The 18,292-nt window shown below is 38.4% G+C and overlaps 1 protein-coding gene across 2 annotated transcripts; it reads left to right on the top strand.

Annotated features, from left to right (window-relative positions):
* Nucleotides 1–102: 102 nt before the first annotated feature.
* Nucleotides 103–14,100, top strand: DCAF16 (DDB1 and CUL4 associated factor 16). 2 transcript variants are annotated; one of them, XM_057728112.1, is made up of 2 exons: nucleotides 103–280; nucleotides 11,034–14,100. In XM_057728112.1, the coding sequence occupies exon 2, from the start codon at nucleotides 11,659–11,661 to the stop codon at nucleotides 12,349–12,351; it is 693 nt and encodes a 230-aa protein (XP_057584095.1). In that variant the 5' UTR covers nucleotides 103–280; nucleotides 11,034–11,658; the 3' UTR covers nucleotides 12,352–14,100. The 2 variants fall into 2 exon arrangements, with proteins under 2 accessions (XP_057584095.1, XP_057584096.1); XM_057728113.1 differs by having other exon boundaries at nucleotides 11,019–14,100.
* The last annotated feature ends 4,192 nt before the right edge of the window (nucleotides 14,101–18,292 follow it).

Genomic DNA, 18,292 nt, shown 5'->3' with positions numbered 1-18,292 from the left:
GCGAGACTGCCGCGAGCGCGGACGGCGGCGAGAATGCGAACGGATGGATCCGCCTCCTTCGGCCCACAGATTTGGCGCCTGCGCTTAGGGCCCTTCAACCCGTTTTCCGAGCGGGAGGTGGCGTTTCGAAGAGGAGGGGTCATTGGCGCCCCCGGAAGTGGCGTCCCGCTCAGCGCGAGCCCGGCGGAGGAGCGCCTCTCGGGACAGAGCGGGTGGCCCTAGGCTTAGTCGGGTCCCGCGGCTGGGGGTGAGGCGAGGAAGAAGAAAGGATCCCCCATGGGTGAGAACGGGAGTCTGCGGAGGGGGAGAATGCCTGCTCCCGTGAAGGGGAGGAGCGGCTCGTTCGGAGGGCCGTCGAGAAGGGAGAGCTAGGGCTTGCGGGAGCGCTGGGCCGCGGCCCGGCGTCTTCTGAGAAGGAGGCGGTGCCGGGGTCTCCAGAGGAAGGCGGGCCGCAGTCCTGTCAAGCCTGGGCCGCGGCTGGAGGGTCTGCGGACGTGGGAGGCAGTCTGGGGACAGTCGCGCGCGACTTCAGATACGGCTTGTTCTAGCTGTGCCGGCTTTCGAGGCCTGTTCACAAAGGAGCGTGATGGCATTGTTTTCAACACAGAGTGGAAAAGCGTTTAGGGTAATGGCAAGATGAAGCAATTCGGAGTGCCTTCCGGCAGGAACCAAGTCTTTAAACTTTTTTATGGAATTATTTCAGACAAAAACGAACATCTCGTTACCCACAGCCAGCTAGAGAAACAGGTTACAGAGCAGCCTGTATGTCTTTTTCCTGTTGAACTACCTTCCCTCCCCAGCAGTAATGGGTTTTCTGAATTTACTGTTAATTTTTATGTATTACTGATATATGAATAAACCTCTGAATAAGTTTATTGTATTGTTTTCATGTTCTCACATTGTATGCATAATCATGCAACTTGCTTTTTTCACTATTTTTGAGGTTTATTCATATTGATATTTTCATAACAATAACAACACCTTTTGGACCCCTTGTGGAGGAAATATTAACCAATTGTTGACCTAGGAAAGAAATGGAAAATTTTATTAAAGTCAACCTGAGGGTTATAAGATGTGAAATAGTCTTTCAAGAAGCTCTGAGAACTGTCCTTTAGAGGTTTAAGCATAGTAATACATGTTTTTGAGACAAAGGGTTATATGTCGAATGACGTATTGTTGATAGTTTACACAATCCAGATGTGTGGGTCCAAAGTGAGTAGGAGGTTGTGGGTCATCTTGACTCCTTACAAGATTAAGAAGGAAGGTTATCTCCTAACCAGACTAAGGTCTGGTTAGTGCAGATACACAACACACACTAAAGGGGAGGGAGTAGGCCCAAACAGGCAGAGAAAAATTTTAAATTTTTGTTGTCTTGCCATAAAATGTGAATTTATTTCATCACTTTATATGCCAAGACACTGTTCTAAGCACTTTACTTCATTTAATTGTTAGACACAACCCTTGTAGCTTCTTTCTCTCGTTTTTAAGAGGAGGAAACTGAGGTACAGGTAGGTTGCTCTAGAATTCTGTTGTATGAGTTTGCTGTAATTTATTCATCTAGTCTCTTACTTCATAGTCCTGATTCCTGAAACACCGTAGGTATTAAAATGCTAGTTAAAATAGTAAATATGTAGCAATTGGGTTGCCCATAATTTCAAAATTATCAAGATGTCTCATTTCTGAAAAGGCAAGAGGGGTGGGTATTTTAGGTTAATCAGCTGGAGGGAAAGCATAGAGGTGTAAGAGTACATGGAATATACTTGATGACATTTGTAATCTCCCTATAGCTAAAATGTAGAATGCCTACGCACTTGTGAAAGAAACATAGTATGAGCTGTCAGCTACAATTGGCACGCGCCATTGGCGCCTGCCCTCTACCTCTACAAGGGTTAAATCTTGTGCTGCTGCTGCTGCGGCTGCTGACTGTCAGCACCCCTGGAAAGGTGTTCTGGGTGGAGAGCTGAAATGAGGCACTCTGTGCTCTGGGAAAAACTGGCAGAACAGGTCTTTAGATAGTCAGATATTTTCAGGAGCCAACGTTATGAGCCCAATTCTTGTATCTCATATCTAGAAAAACACTAAAATCCTTCATGGTGACGTCTGCTCCTTGTGACTAGCCGTAGCCTGCGCGAGACTAGCAGAAACCTTCTGTAAACAATGTGTGCTTGATTACATGTTTTTCTCTTTCACCAAATCGCACGTATACTGATCTTCCCCCTACCTCTTTGGAACAGTTTCTCAGAGCTATCTGGGATGCTGTCTCCCAGGCTGCAGTCCTCATTTTGCCCCAAATGAAACTTAACTCGTGATTCTCACGTTGTGCGTTTTTTTTTTTTAGTTGACAGGGCATTAATTTTTTAACCAAGTATATCCAAAATATCATTTCAACATGTATTCAACATAAATTATTGATGGGATAATTTACATTTTTTTCTTATTAAATCTTTGAAATTGGGAATTATTTTATACTAGCTGCATTTCAAAGTGCTCAGTAGACACATTGGGGCTACTGGCTACAGAATTAGATAGTGTAGAATTATTCTTACTTTGGGAACCACTGAATATACTGTTTGTTTTTCATATAAAATCAACTGGTGAACTAAAAGTTAGAACAAACTAATATGTGGAGGCATTCTTCTTATTTTGTGGCCTTTAATTGCTCACCTCTCCTTGTACTTTGGGTGCCTGCTACCTTTGTTGCTTTGTTTAACTGTGAAGTTTCTAACAATATTTCCTTTACCATATTTTACTTGGTTATCTACTCAGAAATGAAAAGTGACTTCATACCATTTTGTCAGTTACTGAAGGATGAGGCATCTGGCCACCAGAGGTCAGCCTAACTGTATTTTTATTAGCTTTGTTGGGGGTGGGGAGGAGGATTAGTAACATGTTTTTGTTCAGTATTTTTGGAACATTATCTGAAAAGTTTGAAAAAAAAGATACTAGATTACAAAAATGGCAGCCTTTGGAATGGAAGAAAATATTTGTAAACCATGTATCCCATAAGAGGTTACTATCACAAATATATAAGGACTTGGGCTTCCTAGGTGGCGCAGTGGTTAAGAATACGCCTGCCAGTGCAGGGGACACGGGTTCGATCCCTGCTCCAGGAAGATCCCACATGCCGCGGAGCAACTAAGTCTGTGCACCCCCCCCCAAAAAAAAAAAGCAAATATATAAGGACTCATAATTCAATAGCAAAAACATTAACAATAACCTGATGAAAAAATGAGCAAAGGACTTGAATAGACATTTTTCCAGAGAACACATACAAATGGCCAACAGGTAGATGAGAAAGAGCTCAACATCACCAATCATCAGGGACATGCAAATCAAAACCACAATAAGGTGTCACTTCATACCTGTCAGGATGACTGTTATCAGAAACTCAGAAGATAACAAGTGTTGGTGGTGACGAGACCCCTTACACACACTGGTGGGAAACAATATGGAGGTTCCTCAAAAAGAATAAATAGAATTGTCATATGATCCAGCATTCCCACTTATTGGTATGTATTCAAAGGTTAAAATTACTATCTCAAAGATATATCTGCACTGCCATGTTTATTGCAGCCTTATTCACAGTAGCCAAGATATGGAAATAATCAAAGTGTCCATCAATGAGTGAATGGATAGAGAATATGTGACATTTATATACATACACAATTCAGCCTTTAAAAGGAAGGAAATCCCGCAACTTATAATAACATGGGTCAGCCTGGAGGACATTCTGACATGTGAAATAAACCAGACAGAAAGACAAGTACTGTATGATCCCACTTATATGTGGAATCTTAAAAAGTTGAACTCATAGTAACAAAGAGTAGAATGGGAGTTATCAATGGCTAGCAGGTGGGGGAAATAGGGAGATGTCAAAGTGTACAGACTTCTTGGAGATCTGATATACATCATGGTGACTATAGTTAATTATGTATACTTGAAATTTTCTGAGAATAGATCTCGTGTTCACATGCAAAAAAAAATAGTAACTGTGAGGTGATGAATATGTTAATTAGCTTCATTGTGGTAATTTCACAGTGCATACAAATATCAAAACATCACATTGTACATGTTAAATATATGTGATTTGTCAATCGTACCTCAATAAAACTGGTAAAAAAAAAGAAAAAAGATGCTATAGTAAGCTTAAACTCACTGCCTTTAGCTTACCTGTGTATTTTTCTTTTAATACTATGGGGAAAAGAACAAATTGTAGTCACTAAACTAAGCAAACTAACAAATTTGTGCAGTAAGGCTATTTAGTTCTGAAATTACAGATAAATCGTTCTTTTAAAGTAAATTATACATAGGAGTATATCGAGTAAGTGGTTAATTCAGTTTTGATATGAGGATATTATTACTCATGGAATGTAAAGAGATAAGTCATAGGTTCGCTCTGGAATGTACACATGCCTTCAAAGAAACTTTGTCTTATTTTTGCTACCAAAAATAAAAAAATGGACTGAGTCTTAAAGAATGCTTTGAGTAACTCAATTACTGAAGTATAGTCAATTAATAATCTTGCAAATGGAATCTGGCTGAAATGAAAATAGTAAAAACACGAGGACAGAATAATTAAAAGCTAACACCTGTCTCAATAAAATACTTATTGTATGTTTTAAATGTTTCTTTTGTTTTCAGATTGAAGTAGATAGTAGTATTATAAACTTTTAAAAGTATTTGCACTCGTGTTCTTAAAGACAAAGTTATAAGCAGTGACTTTTATATTGCTTTAGTAGCATTATCTTTGTTTTAAAAATTACTTCATTTGTCTTTGTACAACATTACCAAACCACCTGAATATTATTTAGGAATTTTTGTCTCCCTTGAATAAAATTAAAACATGCTTGTATAGTTACTTACAGCAGGCCTTCATCATTCTCTCATTAATTTTTTCAAAAAATTTGCTAAGCCACTAATACGCGTCAGACACTGCTGAGAACTAAATTAGATAAAGAATGAGTAGAAGCCAGACAAATATTCTTTAGAGGAATAACATTGACACAAAGCCAGGCCATATCACCTCAGTGTTTACTTGAAACTAGAGGTGTTCCTGGCTTTCATTCTGGAAATCATTCCTACGTAATGGCATAAGTGGGATGTTGATATTTTGGTTTTGCTTTTGTCATTCATACCTATGCCTTTAGTCCACGCATGTTGCTATGTATACTTCTGATGTGCTTTTACCACATTACCTATTGACTCCTCCAGTGATGGAAAACTGGAACGCTGCTAATTCTTTACCATCAAAGATGACACCTCAGAGTACATGTAGGTCTTATGGAGAATTTCTCTGCTATATATACCCAAGAGTATAATTCCTAGATCATGAGTTGTGCAGATAGTTAGTTTGGCAAAGTAGTGCTGCTAGATTGCTCTTTAAAAAGGTTACCCCAATGTGTATAAAAACAGATGATTGAACTTGGTGTACCCCCAAAAAAATAATAAATAAATAAAATTAAAAAGAAAAAAAAAAAGGTTACCCCAGCCTTCAGTCCCACCAGCAGTGCTGGTTCCCAAAGGAGTTCCTTTCGTCCCCCCACGAACACTTGGCATTGTCCAGCTAATTTTTACCAGAATAATAGAGTAATGTGATATCTCTTTACTCATATAGTTAATGGCCTGTAGTTTTTCTCTTCTGTTAATTGAATATATTTGTCCTTTGCCCATTTCTTGATTGAGATTGCTACCTTTTTGGTTGTTGTTGATTTGTAGTTAACTTTGTTATTGATGTCTTTAGTTCAGTACAAAAGTGATTAACTTTGATGTGATTGAATTCATCACATTTTGGTCTTATGCTTTATGTTTTTTAAGAAGTCCTTCTCTGGCCATAAGCCAAAGATATTCTCTTGCATTATATTCTATTAACTATATTGTTTTACAGTTCTCATTTAGGTCTTTAATCTGTCATAAGTCCTCCTTTGTGTGTGGCATTATGTAGGTATACAGTTTTATTTTCCTTCATATAATGAGCCAGTTTTACCAATATTATGTACTAAATGCATTCATTCCCCCTTGATTTATGTGCCAACTTTACTGTCTACTACATTCTAACTTTTATGTGGCTCTTTCTGAGCTTTGTTCCATTGGACTATTTGTTGTTTTACCAACTCCACCCTATTTTAATTTCTATGGCTTCTGTAATATGTGTAATAACATGTGTTAATATCCTGTAGGCCAAGATATTTACTTTACTCTTTTCTCTGAGTAGTTGGTTTAGCTATGTGTGGAATTTTATTCTTAACATATTGGGATTGTATAAATAAATTTGGAAAAAAGTTATCTTTATAATATTCATTTGTTCCATCCAAGATCGTGGAATGTCTATTTTAAATCATCTATGTCCTTGATTAGAATTTTAGTCTTCTTCATAGAGGTCTTGCATATTATTGATTTTTTTTTTAATCCTTTATAGGTTTTTTTTCCCCCCTATTGTGAAAGTGATGTATGTAATACGTTTTATGGTTAGTGTTGCTGGTGTTAAGAGTGCCTGGGGTCAAATTCTATCAGTAGATACATGACTCTGGACAGGTAGCTTAAACCTTATGTATAAAATGGGGACAATAAAAGTACCTATCTTATAGGCCTTTTAGAAGAATTTTAAATGAGTTAACATTTGTGCAGTTCCTAGAGTAGTACCTGGCAAATAGTAAGTGCTATATAAATAAATTAGTGAATAGTCATGGGTTAATCTCAGATCCAGGAACTTTGTTGAGCTCTTTTATTAGCTCTAATAGTTTATATGTTAGGTTTTTTTAATATTAGATGACCATATCATCTGTAAATTAGTAGTTTTGTATCTTTTTTTCCAGTTCTCACACCTTTTTTTAAAAAATAACATTGATTAGGACTTCGGTACTTTGTTACACAATACCAGTCCTTATCATCCTTATTTAATTTCATTTTTAAAGGGAATATATCTGAAATTTCTCATTTAGGATATTTGCTGAAAGTTTTTGGTAGATAATTTTTGCCATGTTGAGAAAGTAACTTTCTCTTCCTAGTTTGATAAGAACATTTTGTTTTTTAAAGCATAAATAGGTGTTGATCAAGAACTAAGAACAGTTAAATATCCAAAGTTAATAAAAGTATCTGATTTTTTTATTTTATTGCTTTAGTGACATATTTATAAATTTTATGAAGTTGAGATATTCTTGAGGCACATGAAAAGCTGCTCAAGATCACTAATTAGAGAAATGCAAATCAAAACTCACACTGGTTAGAATGGGCATCATCAGAAAACCTACAAACAATAAATGCTGGAGAGGGTGTGGAGAAAAGGGAACCCTCTTGCACTGTTGGTGGGAATGTAAATTGATACAGCCACTATGGAGAACAGTATGGAGGTTCCTTAAAAAACTAAAAATGGAATTACATTATGACCCAGCAGTCCCAGTGCTGGGCATATACCCAGAGAAAACCGTAATTCAAAAAGACACATGCACCCCAGTGTTCACTGCAGCACTGTTTACAATAGCCAGGTCATGGAAACAACCTAAATGTCCATCCACAGATGAAGGAATAAAGAAGATGTGGCACATATATGCAATGGAATATTACTCAGCCATAAAAAGGAATAAAATTGGGTCGTTTGTAGAGGCATGGATGGGCCTAGAGACTGTCATACAGAGTGCAGTGAGTCAGAAAGAGAAAAAAGAATATTGTATATTAACACATATATGCGGAATCTGGAAAAATGGTACAGATCAATCTGTTTGCAAGGCAGAAATAGAGACCCAGATGTAGAGAACAAACATATGGCCACCAAGGCGGGAGGGGGGGGGGGGGAGAGTGGATGAACTGGGAGATTGGGATTGCCATATATACATTACTAATAAGAAAAAAAATCAAAATGTACACTTTAAATATATGCAGTTTATTGTATGTCAAAAAAAAAATAAAAGCAAATGCAAAAAAAAAAAAAAAATAGCTCTCCCGTCACTGTGGAAAACAACATGGCAGTTCCTCAAAAAATTAAAAATGGGATTACCATATGATCTGGCAATTCCACTTCTGGGTATATACTCAAAAGAATTGAGAGCAGGGACTCAAAGAGATATTTGTACACTCATGTTCATAGCAGAATTATTCACAATTAGTCAAAAGGCGGAAGCCACCCAAGTGTCTATCAACTGATGAATGAATAACCAAAATGTGGTATGTACATGCAATGGAATATTATTTGGTCTTAGGAAGGAAATTCTGACACATGCTACAACATGGATGAGCCTTGAGGAGATGATGCTAAGCGAAAGAAGCCAGTCACAAAAGGACACATACTGTATGATTCCACTTATGAGTTACCTAGAATAGTCAGACTTATAAAGACAGAAGGTACAACAGCGGTTGCCAGGGGCTGAGGAGAGAAGGGAATGGGGAGTTAGTATTTTAGTGGGTGTGGACGGTATGGAGTTTCAGTTTTGCAAGATGAAAAGAGTTCTATGGTTGGATGCTGGTGAGGGTTGCACAACAGTACGACGTACTTAATGCCTCTGAACTGTATACTTAAAAATGGTTAAAATGGTAAATTCTATGTTATATGAATTTTACCACAATTGAAAAAAAATAGCTCTTCCATGCTGACTCACAGCTTATGTTTTTAAACCTGAGTTCTCTCTCCACAAAACCAATTTGTCAGCTCCTGTATTTGTCCCCATGAAGTGCAATGGTTTATTCTGTTTGAGACTCCCTATTATATGATATCACTGTATTGGCTGTACCAGAGTTGTGCAACACAAAACACAACATTTCAAAGTAAAGCCACAAACAGTATTGTTACTACTTAAAAGGACAGACTTTCAATCAAGAAAATAAATACATTATTTGTGGTTGATAAACAAAGCAATTTGATACTGGGTTAACATCAACTTTGACAATCTTAACATGCTTGTTTTTTAAGATATTCAAGAAACAAATGTACCATCTGAATGCAGTTGAACAAAATCATTGTAGGGTTAACAGTTTTCTGACCCTAAACTAAAAAAAGCTGAATCACTCAATTGGGACCCCAGGGAAATGCAGATTTATACCTTTGACATGTTGCTTGGTTTTTCTTCAATTAAATTCTATAACCAGAAAAAAAGAAAAAGAAATTGAGATATTTTTGCTTTCCAATGATAAGCTCTACATGCTCATGACTTTTTTTCTTTAATACACTATTACATTTTGTTAGGCAGTAGTTGAAATTTTTGCAAGTGAAATGAGCCTTTCTTATTTGCCTCATCTCTAATCTAGAATTAATATTTTATTATCCTCATAAAAGGAGCTAGTCAGTTTTATGCTTTTTTCCTTTTTTCCAGAAGTTTATATAAAATATGTATTAATTTCCTTGGAAATTTAGTGGAACTCTTATAAAACCATTTGCACCTGGTGTTCTTAATAGGAGGTTGTTACCTTTCCAGTTTCTTTAATACTGGTCTGTTTTATTCAAGTTACCTATTTCTTCCTGTACGAACTGTAGTATTTTGTATTCTTCTAGAATATAGCCATATTATTTAGGTTTTCACATTTTAGAATATATTATGTTTTTATTTTTAACTGGGAGGGTATTTTTAAATCTGCTTGGGAAGTCTCACCAGTTTTGTTTTTCTTATTCATATTTTCAGAAAACCATCTTTCAGTTTTATCACTATTATTCTTTTATATACTGTTTAATTTCTGCCTTCATTATTTCCTTTCTGTTTATTTTGCTGTTGCTCTTTTCCATTATCTTGAATTGAATGCTTAACTTATGGGTATTTAAACTTCCTTGTTTCCTCATCCATATATTCAAAGCTATAAATTTCTTCTAAGTACTAGTTTGGCCATACCTCACAAATTTTGCTTTTTAGGGTTATATTATTATTCAGTTTTATATCTAATATCTTTTATGATTTCCATTTTATTAATTCATGAGTTATTCAGCTTCCTAACATAATGCTACTTTTAACTAAACTTTAATATCCACTTTTAATGCATTATGTTCAGAGAATTTAGTCTAAATGAAATTGACCCTTTGGAATCTATTATACTTTATAACCTAATGCATGAACTATTTGTAGTATATGTGTATATGTGTGTACTCAAGTATTTATTCTGTTTGGTATAGAGTTTTGTATACTTAAATAGTGTAATACCTAAAGTATATTTATATTTTAACTTTTTTCAGAATGCTTATATCCATGCTTATATTCCCCCATCAGTTCTATTAGGTGTTACTTGAGAAACTTTGAGATTGTGTTTTTAGGGTCATAGATGTTTATGATGAATGTATCACTTTCACTCTTTTCCTTTTACCAGTGTTATCGTCCATCTTTGTCCCTTATATTTTTTGGCTTGAAATCTTTTTTGTTGGATATTAAGATTGCTATCCCAGATTCATTCTGGTCCATAGTTACCTGATATATCTTTTTTCATGTTTTTAGTTTTGGGGGTCTTTTTGCTTTAAAGTATCTTTTGTTAGCAGCATATTGTTAAACCTTGTTTTGTTTTGTTAATCCAGTCTGAGTATCTGCCTTTTAATTGTGAATTTAAGCTGTTTATATTCATTGTAATTCCTTATTAAGATTTATACCCACCATCTTCCCTCATTGTCTATAGAGTATGGTCATAGGACCATAACCTCTGGGATCCCAGCAAGAGTTCTAACATCTAGAAGCTCTACAACCAGGACAGTTCCCCTAAAACTAATCCCAACTAGCACCTCTAAAGATTAAAAAGATACCTTTTATGCTCCCTATTTGGAGTTTAGAGCATCAGGGATCTGCTTTTGCAGAAGATTTCCCGGGTTAGAGCTGCATGATTGAAAACAAACTAGCCCAGGTATGTACCAACCAAAGATTAAAGTGGCCCCAGGCTCTCCTTCGTAATTTTGTCCTGGTAGGAGCCATTCCCAGTAGGAAAATCTATCTAAACATATGTGCTAGAGATGGGAAAGCCAATAAGCTTCTTGCTCAGCAACAATGTGCTTGGATACTCTATGAAGTTAGGTGGATAATAATGTTACCCAGTGCTTTCAGGCTTTAATATCATGTCTCTAGTCTTCTCATTTACAGGTTAAGGCTACCTTTCCAGATAGTCCAACAGCTAAGTCACCAGTTTCCAAGAGCATTTGCACCACCTATGGAAAACATCAGATCCGTGCACACCAGACAGATCCTTGGCAACTCATCCCACCGTCTCCCTGCACAAAAGTTGCTGCACCAGCGGACAAAGAAGGCGACCACTGAGTTTCTTTTCATTACCAAATAGATATAATATCCCTGCCAACCAAAAAGAGTACACAAAGTGTCTCTTCATAATTTGACGACCAGTTGAGACCACGCTAAGAAAATCAGCTTGCCTAGATGAGGACCCCTTCTCTTCTTGGGTAGCCAGGATTTCAAGGAGAGACTCTGACCTGTGACACTGGTAAGTGACTAACTTTTACACAGTGAACTGGTCCTGAGAACTGAGCTGTCTTCTTTGTAAGTGAAGAATACACAACATAATCTTGAAGAACTGCACAGTGGTGCGAGCCAGAGGCATACTGTGTGTGTGTAACAGACTGAGAAACAGACAAATGAACCCTATGGAGAGGATTTCTCATCTTTTTCTTCTATTTGCCAGTGTTAGTGTTTTACTGGCTTAGATTGTTACCTTCTTCTGGTAGCTTTTTTTCTATACTGTTGCTCTATTCTAATGGGTCCTGGAAATCCCTCTCCTGACCCCTTATCAGAATCAGAAAGTGAGGACGAGGAAAACGCTAACTACCTAAATGAGAGTTCTGGGGAAGAGTGGGATTCCTCTGAAGAAGAGGACCCTGTGGTGCCCAACCTAACACCTCTTGAGAGTCTTGCCTGGCAGGTTAAGTGCCTTTTAAAATATTCTACAACTTGGAAACCTTTAAATCCTAATTCCTGGTTGTATCATGCTAAACTCTTGGATGCTAGCACACCAGTCCATATACTTCGAGAGATAGGTCTAAGACTCTCGCATTGCTCCCACTGTGTACCCAAACTGGAACCAATTCCTGAGTGGCCTCCGCTGGCTTCTTGTGGAGTCCCACCTTTTCAAAAGCCCCTTAGGAGTCCCAGCCAGCTTTCTAGAGAGCATGCCACTCTAAATGGAGCCCTGCAATTTGCCACCAAACAGCTAAGCCGAACATTGAATAGAGCCACTCCCCTACCTGAATACCTAAAACAAATTCCTAATTCGTGTGTTTCTGGCTGTTGCTGTGGCTGGTTAACTAAAACAGTTAAGGAAACAACCCGCACGGAACCTATCAACACTACTTACTCCTACACTGACTTCCAAAAGGCTGTTAACAAACTCCTAACTGCATCGCTAGAAAGATCCACCATTCCTTCTCATGTCTCTCGCGTTGCCAGTTGAGAAAGGGAATACATTTACACAGCCCACAGTTGAGAAACTGTCTTCTCCACCAAACTATGCCCCGTCCTGATAAACCAAAAAACATGATCAAGTGCTGAATGTATACCCAGGAGTCCTGTGTATGGTGAGCGTTCCCTTTGAAAGACTGGACAAAATGAGAACCTCAATAGAGAATAAGTCAAGAGGGACCTTATTACACAAGATAAGTTAACTATTCTCCACACTTAGTTCTTCCCACAATTTTCTCTGCCTGTCTAATGGACTTAACTAGACACCTAATTATTAATGGGAAGGAAAAGGAGGCCATTACTCCATTTGTTACCCAACCTTCAGAATAGCCAATGTGGAAAGTGGTTAGCTACTCCCAATAACACCTTTCTGAGCATGCCTTTCTCTGATATTCATTTCTAAGGAGGTAGTTGAATTAAATTGAATAACTAGATAAGAGAAAATGCTGGGAATATAGATGTATCTCCCAGTTTTTATATTGGTAAACCTACATATGGCGCTCTTTAGGGGTTCCTGTTCTAGGGGGAGGGAGTGCACCAGTGTAGTAGTAGCCTATGCTACTCCAGACCTATAGTGGGACACGCAGTTACAGCATAAACACAGGCTCCCAGCAGGCTGTCTCTAGCTAAACCGGCTTATAAGGTCATACATGGGGATTAAACAGACACTGTTCTATAGGGAATATATTTCCTGCATCTTGGCATCCAGACTTTAGTCAAGAGTGAATAAAACCCATTCCAAAAGACCAATGGGAAAAAATTGAGAGCATTTATGCTAATGGATTAAAGTATTTCATCAGTATGATGTCTCCTGGAGCAGTATGTCATGCACTTTCCACATCCATTGCAAACTTTTCAGGAACGCTTCTAACTTTAAAGAACCTTACTGCAGAAAATCTCAGCCTGATACACAACCTGAAGTTGAAGAGGTTTTTAGCATCGTTTTTCTACATCTAGCTTTAGGTTTTTTTTTCTCTGGCTGAATAGAAAGTGTATGTACCCTTGTAAATGAGTCTTGCTGTGTTTATTTAGACGAGTCAAAACATAGAAATCAACATACATAAAATGCATGAGACCAGTAAGTCTTTTCACACACCTTCGATGAAGAGTGAAACCTTTGTGTGGTCCCGGTTGGCTGGGCATCTGAAGGGAATCAGAAAATAGATTGTTAAAGATATATATCCTTCCTTATTTTAGTTTTGCTTTTTCCTATTCTTCATAATCAAGTGCTATATGCAGTGTGACATCAAAAAATTGAAGCATTAATGGAATCACAAATTCTATAAATGTATAGCAACTTTAAGGAGAGAGAAGAATGTTTATAACCTAATGAATAGTTTCCACTGAGACTTAGTTATCGCCTCTTAAAAAAAAGGAGGGAATTGTAGATAGAAAAAAATATTTGTTAATAGAAAATTATTGAATTGAAACCTTATAATGTTAGTGTAACAATGTATCAGTAACTGTTCCTATGTAGATATTCTATGAAATTGGTTTTTAAAATGTTACAAAAACATGTTTCTTTTTTTTAAAGGGGAAGGTGGGAAGAGGTAGGGAGGTCTGAAAATTAAAATATGTTGATGTTTATGTAACCATAATATGTTCCTTTTTCTGTGTGGGTGTGGGGGTGTGTGTGTGTGTGTGTGTGTAAAAGTGCCTTGTTCATGAACACATTTTTGCTGTTCATTCCAAAAGGAAGCCTTTCCCCAGCTTCTCCGCTGAATAAACTGGCAGTTTTGTACATGCTGAACAGAGTATGGCCATTTGTTCTTAACAAATGAAATAGATTCTGCTTTACTTAAGGTGTATTGAACATTCACGAAGTGCTGAATGGAGTCCATAGAGATACAGCGTGTCTGATAGGAGGTGATTTGGCAGTTCTAGAAAAGAAGCATGCTTGAAGAAGAAAGTGTCAGATGTCAGTCAAGACCCAGATTTGAACCCATTTGTTTGTATGTAAGTAATTCCAGGTTGTACAAAATGATAGGTACCTCAATAAGCCTTAAACCCTCACTTCTTTTTGTATGCCATGGGTGTGGGGTGAGGGGTAAATTTACTGCTTTCACCATAATTAGGATAAAGGAAGAGTTTATTCCCTAGTTATAGAAATATTTATCAAAGGAGTAAGGAAACAGGATTTCTAAGCCAGCAGACATCAGTGTTATTGAAAGGTATTATTCTTTCTTGGTGCAGATAAGTCAGTCTCTTTTTGTTGAAAGAGTCCAGATACCTTGAGCCCAGAAGACCATAATCATGTTTTTTAAGCCCATCAGCTTCCTAACAGAAAGAATAAATCCAGACATGGCAGGAGGAGGACAGGTGTCAGGTCACCTTTAGGAAGTTACCTTCCTGGGCCTCCAGTCACAACTGTCCATCTAAGCGTTTCTCTATGGGGAAAGCAGTGATCTATGTTAGAAGAGGTTCTTAAAGCAGTTAGGACTTTAGAAGTCACCTGCATTGTTTTCTTACTGAAAATATAAATTCTCTTACATCTTTAATAAGTGATTTTCTACTTTTGGCTCCATTGTTAGAGAACTCTGTCTTTTGGAGCAGCCCATTAGTTTTAAATAGAAATTTAGTGATTCATCTAATAACCTTATGGAGTGCATACTATAATCCAGGCACTCCCTGGGAGTGCAAAATTAAATCACATGTTTTACATGAGAAATCAATTTTAAAATAAATTGAACCAATGTGAGTGAATTACCCCAAGGCTTTTGGCCATTGATGTTCATTTACTGGTCACAGTAAATAAGCCTACTCCTTACACTGGCCCTTAAACATTTGAAAATGAGAGTCATTGAAGTGTAGTGGAAGTGCGCATGGGGAGCACACTCCAACAGTTACACCCCACAAGAGGCAGTCGGCTAAGGGAATGTGTGCATAGGTACTTTATGCACAGACAACACGAGGCAGTGTCACACAAAGATCAGGACCAGAAGTGTTTTGCTCATATGGCTGGAGTATATATAAAAGCGCAGAACGTCTGGATGACTACTCAGACTTCATGAGACAACTTTGTACAAGTTGCTGATACAGAAGTTCTACTAATGAGCGGTATCCATTGGACCAAAGGAAACTGAAGGAGCTACACTGACACCAACCACCAGGTATTTCTTCTGTGTCTACTTGCTGCTATCAAAAAGAAAATCTCTGGTATATCTTTGCCAGTTGTGAACAAAGTTTAGTGAATGGCTACATGTTTAAGTGTGATGCTTGTGTACAATCTTCTAAGCTCTTTCTGTTGGTGGCAGCAGTAGGATTATGTACTGTAAGATTTTTGGAAGTGAGACTAAGGAAAGGGAGAGGGTAAAGGCATCACAGTGATCTCATCTACCCAGCTCCTCTTAGCTGTAAGAGCTATGACCAGCCCTTCTCAATAAGGCACGGAAAAGGAAGACTTGATTTAAAAATAATAGTTTAAAATAAAGTAGCAGGCAGGCAATACTAGAGTTGTTGCTTCTAAACTATGGAGTTAGTTTAAAATGTAGCCTCTGATGAAGACCCATCATCAAGTGGACTAGGAATATACATGTGTCATTTAGAATGTCAATTCTGAAATTAATCACTTTTACTCCAGCCCACACATAACATAAAATGTAATCCATTTAGTTCCAAGAGAATTTTGTTAATTTCTAAAATATTCAAAAACAAACTATTTTGTGGCATAGTGTAAAAATCCTCCCTTTCAACTCACATCTTCACACAGGTCAAAAAAAAAAATCCTTTAATATTATGTATAAATGCAAAAATACCTTTTTTTTATTGGCTGTGTTGGGTCTTCATTGCTGCACATGGTCTTTCTCTAGTTGTGGCAAGTAGGGACTACTCTTCACTGCAGTGCGTGGACTTCTCATTGCGGTGGCTTTTCTTGTAGAGCACGGGCTCTAAGCGTGCGGGCTTCAGTAGTTGCAGCACGTGGGCTCAGTAGTTGTGGCTTGTGGGCCTAGTTGTTCCATGGCATATGGAATCTTCCCCCCCCAGGGCTCAAACCCATGTCCCCTGCTGCCGAGACCAGCTCGGCGACTCGAGGTGAGTGACGGGTGCCGCAAGCTTGAAGAAGACACAGACACAGACTGAAGAGAAAGATGGGACCGGGGGACTCAAGACCTCTAGGATCAAGAGCCCTGCTGACTCATCCCAGGTTGCTTTTATTGAGTTCGTGGGCTAACATTCTCAGGTTACACTCATAAACAATCAAAGGCCTCACATGACTGAGGCAATTATCTTTGTTTACTTCCTGGGTCCGAGTTGAGCAGGTGTGGATTTGAGCTGGGGGTGGAGAGCAAAACAGCCCTGGGGGCAGGAGACCTCTCTCAGATATTGGGGGTCTGTGCCCCACCCGTGTTGGCCCCTCTGCGACTGTGCCTGTCTTAGGTTGTTCCTCCCTTGAGGAATCTTACCCGTCTCTGGCTAACCAGTCATCCTCCAGGGCCAAACACGGTGATATAAGGAAGGTTCTATGCACCACCCCTGTTGGCCCCTCTGCGGCTGTGCCTGTCTTAGATTGTTCCTCCTCTGAGGAATCTTACCCGTCTTTGGCTAACCAGCCATCCCTCAGGACCAAACAGGGTGATATTAGTCTCCACGCCCCGCACCCTCAGCTCCTCCACTGCTCAAGCAGGACATTCTGAATCCCATCGCTCGGCCCACATACTTCAACATTTTCAATGTTTCAGAAAGGTTCCAGAATGTCTTCCCACACCCTGCATTGGCAGGCAGATTCTTCACCACAAGGAGAAGTCCCCAAAATGGTATCTTACCCCATCTCACAGACCACTTTCAGGGCTTGGGTTGAATCAGAGAGAGCACGTCTGCAGGCAACGAGCATTGAAACTGAGGCAGAAGCTGGGCATTGGTGAAAGCCAATCCTCTACCTCCTTCTAAAACCTGAACACTTTGGCTTTTGCCTTTGTTTCCCATGCATGTGGAGCATAAGCCTTTGTGAGGAACCTCTCCCCTCATCCCCTGCAGCTTCTGCATGTGGTTGATCATTGCTTGTTTGTCATCGACACCAGCTCCTTATAAACCTGGAAGTGACCTTCCACAGTCAGGCAATATTTACCAAAGTCATAACCAATGTTCATCTGTTTTCTTCTTTTTTAATCTTATAGCAACCATTGGAATGACACTATGGAAAGATACTTTTAGATAATTTCTAGAGATGAGAAATCTGAAGATGAGAAAAATTAAGTGACTTGTCCAATTCAATACAAAATATTTAAATATTTGAATCTTAACCCACTTAAGACATGATATTGTATATGAAATTGTACAGTGAAAATAAACTCAAAAAAATGTTAGCGAGAGCTTAGGGTTGGAACATAAAACAGTAAGTTGTCTGGAATTTGGGCAGTTTATTTGGAAAGAAATAGATGACCCTGAAACATGATATGAAAATTCCTGAAATCATTTGGAAAGTTATACTGTATTCCCTAGAGTAGGACATAACCAGTATTCATCTAGGAGACAGGATCCCAGCCAATCTAACAAGATTATAACTGAGTTCCTAGTATACACAGAAACTGAGCAAGTTTGGTATCAAATTAGGTATCAATAGAAACTAGATGAAGCAGTCTTAAAATATTGCAACTTATAAATTAAGGAGCGAGTAATATTTTATTGGGGGGAAATTATTATATTTGGGTTAACTATTATATTTGGGTTAACTATTAAACCCATGCTTCACACTATCCTTCAATCCATGATGTCAGCTTATGAGACCTGACACTCCAGTACATCAACTGATGTCTTGCTCTGTATTATCCAGGCAATGATGCAACTTTGTTTGGGAGATGCGCAAATAATTGGAACAGTCCATCAGAAAAGGACCTTAGATTGGCTTTATGATTGCACCCTGAGCAACCAAAATGGCTTGATAGAGGGGCAGAGCTCTGGTGACACGATGAAGGGGCTGACCACACTAGAGAATC

Source organism: Hippopotamus amphibius, chromosome 3, assembly GCF_030028045.1.
Source record: "Hippopotamus amphibius kiboko isolate mHipAmp2 chromosome 3, mHipAmp2.hap2, whole genome shotgun sequence".
NCBI lineage: Eukaryota > Metazoa > Chordata > Mammalia > Artiodactyla > Hippopotamidae > Hippopotamus > Hippopotamus amphibius.
The sequence above is the reverse complement of the archived record's forward strand: the minus strand, read 5'-3'. Positions and strand labels throughout refer to the sequence as shown.

Bases quoted from the DNA above. Each gene is read 5' to 3' on its own strand.
- DCAF16 (XM_057728112.1), top strand. From the start codon at position 11,659: ATGGGTCCTGGAAATCCCTCTCCTGACCCCTTATCAGAATCAGAAAGT.